The following is a 4608-nucleotide window of genomic DNA, read 5'->3' as shown; positions in this document are numbered from 1 at the left end:
AATGTAGTTGCAGGAATAAATCAGTCAAGGACAACCCTGGTTTGAGCAGCTACTAGAATGTATGCTTGCCCTCAACATATACTTAATTTAAAAGCAATCTATTTTATGTTGTCAAATCAACTGGCTTCATTCAGGAGGCCCCTACTTAGACACAAACAGGCTAAGAAACCAGTATTAAAAGGAACAAGGGGCAAATGCTAAACTGCTGATGGAGATAAGGTACTAATCACGTGTAGTTGAAATGCTTACCCTAACAGGGCCACCAGAAACAGCTGTCTCTGTGATTAGTCTCAGTCAGATGAAACTCTAGATTTTTGACAGTGATTTGCATTTGGGTTATTTCAGGGCCTCTAGCAACCGCTATTCAGTAATTGGCCTAGGAAAAAGAGATGTCCCCACCCCCACCAGACTACCACCAAAATCCTTAAGGAACAATTCATAGTAGGATCCTTTAATGTTCACACATATTAGCTGGCCACTCGATTCCAGACTAGTCAATACAATACATAATGGAAACAAGACATTATATAATGATTTCCTTATTATCTAGAGATACCAAAGTTTACACCCGTGATGTAAAGGTTGAACTAACGGGTATCTTGCCTGCATTGGTTTGCTAAAGCTGCCAGAATGCAATATACCAGAAATGGAATGGCTTTTATAAAGGGAATTTATTAAGTTGCAAATTTACAGTTCTAAGGCCATAGAAATGTCCAAATTAAGGCATCCACAGAAAGATAACTTAACACCAAAGAAAGGCCAATGTCTGTCACATGGGAAGGCACATAGCTGGTGCCCTTGCTCCCAGTTCTGTTGCTTCCAGCTTCTGATAACGGTGGTTTCCTCTTTAAGTGTCTGTGGGCCTTCACTTATCTCCTCCGGGACAAAACTCTGAGTTCGGGCTTGCTTAGCATCTCATGGGAAGGCACATGGTGACTTTTGCTGGGCTCTGTCCTTGTCCAGGCACCTGTTCTGTCGGCACTCTAAATGTCTCCAAACATCTGTGTCTCTGAAACAACTGTTCTCCAAGCATCTGCATCGGAGGTTTCTCCAAAATGTATTTCCTTTTAAAGGGCCCTAATAAACTAATCAGGACCCACCTTGAAAGGATGGAGTCATATCTCCATCTAATCAAAAGGCCACACCCACAATTGGTTGTGTCACTTCTCCATGGAAGTAATCTAGCCAAAAGTTCATACCACAACATCTCCATGAAATAATCCAACCAAAGTTTGTCTCCCTGAACAACAGGTCTGGCACAAGATTGGATCAGGATTAAAACATGTTTTTTCTGGGGTACTTAGAGTTTCAAACTAGCACAGTGTCCAAGGAAAAGTATAAGCTCATTTCAAATTATCCAGTTTTTCCCTTCTCTTTCTTTGCTAAAGGTAAATATGAGCCTTTATATTCTCATTCCCATGCTGTAAATGGATTCTAAGGCCCATAAATCATAATTAAGCTGTTCTTCTTACATTACTGAGCAATAATCCATTGACTCAATAAAAGGGAAGATAATGGGGGCATTATATGCATTTCTTGCATTCAGGACTGAGATTCTATCTTTTTTCCCTCTGAAACCTCTCTGTGAAGACTGACTCCACTAAAACAAACTAAGATGTCTGATTTTGCACTGGCAGGAATCAAATTAATTTTTGGAATACCTTTACAAAACAAAACAAAACAAAGGTTTTAACTACAAATTATGAGCTTTTCTCAGCTTATTCCTTCCTAACTGCATTCAGACATGGTAGAACAATACTTTGCTCAGACCTAGTTAAATTGCTCCAGGTTGGGAAGAACCAAACATCTTTTGGTATGTCATCTGGTGAGCAGGGAAATACAAATGGAGAAAGCTCTTATTTGATTGTAGATTCATACTAATAGAAATTGAGAAAGATGCTAAAAGTACAATATATTCATTTAAGAGTTGTTCTATTTATTAAGGTCAAACCAAGACTTATAGCTGTTCATTAATAAGTTCTCAGCTTTCGGAGGCTTAGATTCATCACTTCCATGCTAAGTTTCAACTTAAAAATTCTGTATTCATTGATATTACATAACTGAATTCTACAGCTCACATAAATGCTTTATACTTTAGGCTGTTTGAAGTATCATCAGTTCCAATTAGCACTGCCTATTCCATGAACTCTGATATACATAATGCATTCATGCCATTTGTAAGCCTTAATCAAAAGGAACTCCTAGAAAATATAATGCTAGAAAAAGTAACAGCCCTAAAGATACTATTTTTGCATATATCATTCAAAATTTAAACATCATGATTAGCAGTTGAATTTAAGAGAATCTTTCTTTTCTGAAAAATCTAGAGAAGCAATGGTAGCTCAAAAAGAAAAAAAAAAAAAAAAAAAGACCAGTAGCAACAATTTTGGGTCCTTATCTGAAAAGCCTCTCAATTCCAAGCATGAAACATTTCCATGCTTGTGGAAAAGAACCAAAACGGCATTTTATTATTATTACAAAAGGGTTTGAATCTCTAAAATATTTTCCCAATTTAAGTATTTTATTTCATGGTTTTTATAACTCCTTGTTTCATAAAGCCAAGTCTTGATTCCTCAAAAACATCATAGTTGTGAAAGATCAGAAAACTAAAGATAAAATCTTGGCTCTATCCCTGACTTGATGAAAGACCCTGGGCAAATCATTTGAACTCTGTTTTAAGGTTTACCACCAATGAAAAACAACCATAGAGTAACGTGAAGCTCTCATAAGACGATGGATTTAAAAACTCCTTGGAAAGTATGAGTAGGAAACAGAAATAAAATTTCAATATTTCTACATATTGCATGGAACCTTTCCAGGGTTAGACTGATAGTAGCTGTTGACCCAATTATAGGTAAAGAACTGATATTTTAAAAAGCGCGTAGTTAATTTTTCTATCTGGTTTATCATTTCCCCATGTTTATTATTGTTATTATTATACTCTCTTTCCCCAGATAAGACACAGAATTTGTTCTCTTCTCTAACAGATTTATTATTCCCCTTGGAGATGAAGGCCACAAACACTCAGGGCCAAGGAATGACAATCTGTTCTTTTCTGAAGTCTGTACATTTGTCCAAAAACATTCATAAGCCCCATAATAGCTCTGAGTGTCATAAAGATGGGGATTAGAGATGATAAATTCACTGGTGATACTTTCAAACAACGCGGTATGCTTTTCCTTTAGGGTCTGTCAAGATGACTACACCCCAACACGCAATGCCTAGGGGAAAAACAACAAAAGTAATACCTTACAAAGATGCTGCACTTTAATTTACAAAGTACTTTCACATAAACCAGCATATTTAACCCCCCAAAACACTCTTGGAAGATGTGTCATTGTTTTATCTTTCTCATAAAATAGGAAAATGAAGCTCAGAAAAGGAAAAGAATAAAAGTTCAGAGAAATAAAAATAAATCCCGTTACCTCCAGAAACAAGAAAGGGATTTAAAGGGATATAATCTGGGCAGTCTGGTTAAGAAACCTGAAGATCTAAAATTCTATTCGCTCAGACAACTGGTTTGAAAAGCTAAAAGAATTCACACGTCAGAATGGAAGACATCTTGACAATCTCTTGGTATTGCTGCAGATAAGAACTGTGGGTTAAGTTACCCAGTGGCAAACCAACTAGGCTTTGAACGCAAGTCTAAGAACTAACTGCAAAGACAAAGATGATTAAGTGCACTCGCTCAGGCTTTCTCCTGGATTTGGAGAAAAAGAAGGGGCTTTGGCGCTCTAGATAAACCTTGGAGCAAATGCCACCTGTTACTTCCTGGCTGTCTGACCATGAACATGATACTTAAATTTCTGTGGCTTAAGTTTGCTCAGGAGTATTATGGGAATATTGTAACCGCATTCTAATGTTCTGATGGTTACTATGAGAATTAAATGGGCTGAGCCTAAAAAGAATCGTTAAGTAACATTGTGATTTTTTTTTAAAGGCATCCTAATTTCTGCCCTGGGACACCTTCTTTGGGGTCCCTCCCCCCCACTACGTGACCCCGACCTTCCCTGCCCACGTGGTTGCGCCCCGACTCTCACTGATGCCGATGACCATCTGCGTAATAGTCCACGGACTCGGGGGGTATCCCAGCTTCATGGGCTTCCGCGCCACCCAGTACACGTATCCGCCAGCCCCTATCAGCCCCGACCCGGAGAGCACGCGGCAGCTCCAGCAGTTACTAAGCAGCGAGGTTTGCGCCGGAGACGTGGATGCTGCGGGTGCAGGGGTGGCTGTGGGGATGGCGGGGGAGGTGACCTCTGGACCAGCGACCTTGCCGGGATCAAGTGGCTGAGACATGAAAGACCCCATCTTCAAGAAATCGTTCTCAGTCGCAGGAACCTTCGACCCGAACTGACGTAAAATGTGCGGCTGGCAAGTAGAGCGTCAGCGCTCTGCGCCGGAAGCAGCCCGAGGGCGGCTGGGAGATGTAGTTCCCGCCTGCCTCGGAAGAGGAAACTTGGATGGCGGCTCGCTGGCTGGGTTTCTGTGGTAACAATTTAGGCCAGACTAGAGACTAATATTTTCCTCCAATCCCAGGAATTCTGATTTAGTCAACTCTCTAATGAACTCAACTCTCAGTCTCCTTAGAAGAGAAGTCTAGGAGTC

At 40.0% G+C, this 4608-nt stretch overlaps 1 protein-coding gene across 1 annotated transcript; it reads right to left on the bottom strand.

Moving 5' to 3' along the window:
* Positions 1–652: 652 nt before the first annotated feature.
* DMAC1 (distal membrane arm assembly component 1) lies at positions 653–4381 on the bottom strand. The gene is made up of 2 exons (XM_077148203.1): positions 4041–4381; positions 653–3221 (listed from the first exon to the last, which is right to left on the bottom strand). Exons 1-2 carry the CDS (start codon positions 4309–4311, stop codon positions 3157–3159), a joined length of 336 nt encoding a protein of 111 aa, XP_077004318.1. The 5' UTR covers positions 4312–4381; the 3' UTR covers positions 653–3156.
* Between the last annotated feature and the right edge of the window lie 227 nt (positions 4382–4608).

Source organism: Tamandua tetradactyla, chromosome 2 (genome assembly GCF_023851605.1).
Source record: "Tamandua tetradactyla isolate mTamTet1 chromosome 2, mTamTet1.pri, whole genome shotgun sequence".
Lineage (NCBI taxonomy): Eukaryota > Metazoa > Chordata > Mammalia > Pilosa > Myrmecophagidae > Tamandua > Tamandua tetradactyla.
This window is presented reverse-complemented; position numbering and strand designations above follow the sequence as displayed.

Coding starts and splice junctions, on each gene's coding strand:
- DMAC1 (XM_077148203.1), bottom strand. CDS start 4,311: ATGGGGTCTTTCATGTCTCAGCCACTTGATCCCGGCAAGGTCGCTGGT. Junction 3,222..4,040: donor GCAGATGGTCATCGGCATCA/GTGAGAGTCGGG, acceptor TTTTTCCCCTAG/GCATTGCGTGTTGGGGTGTA.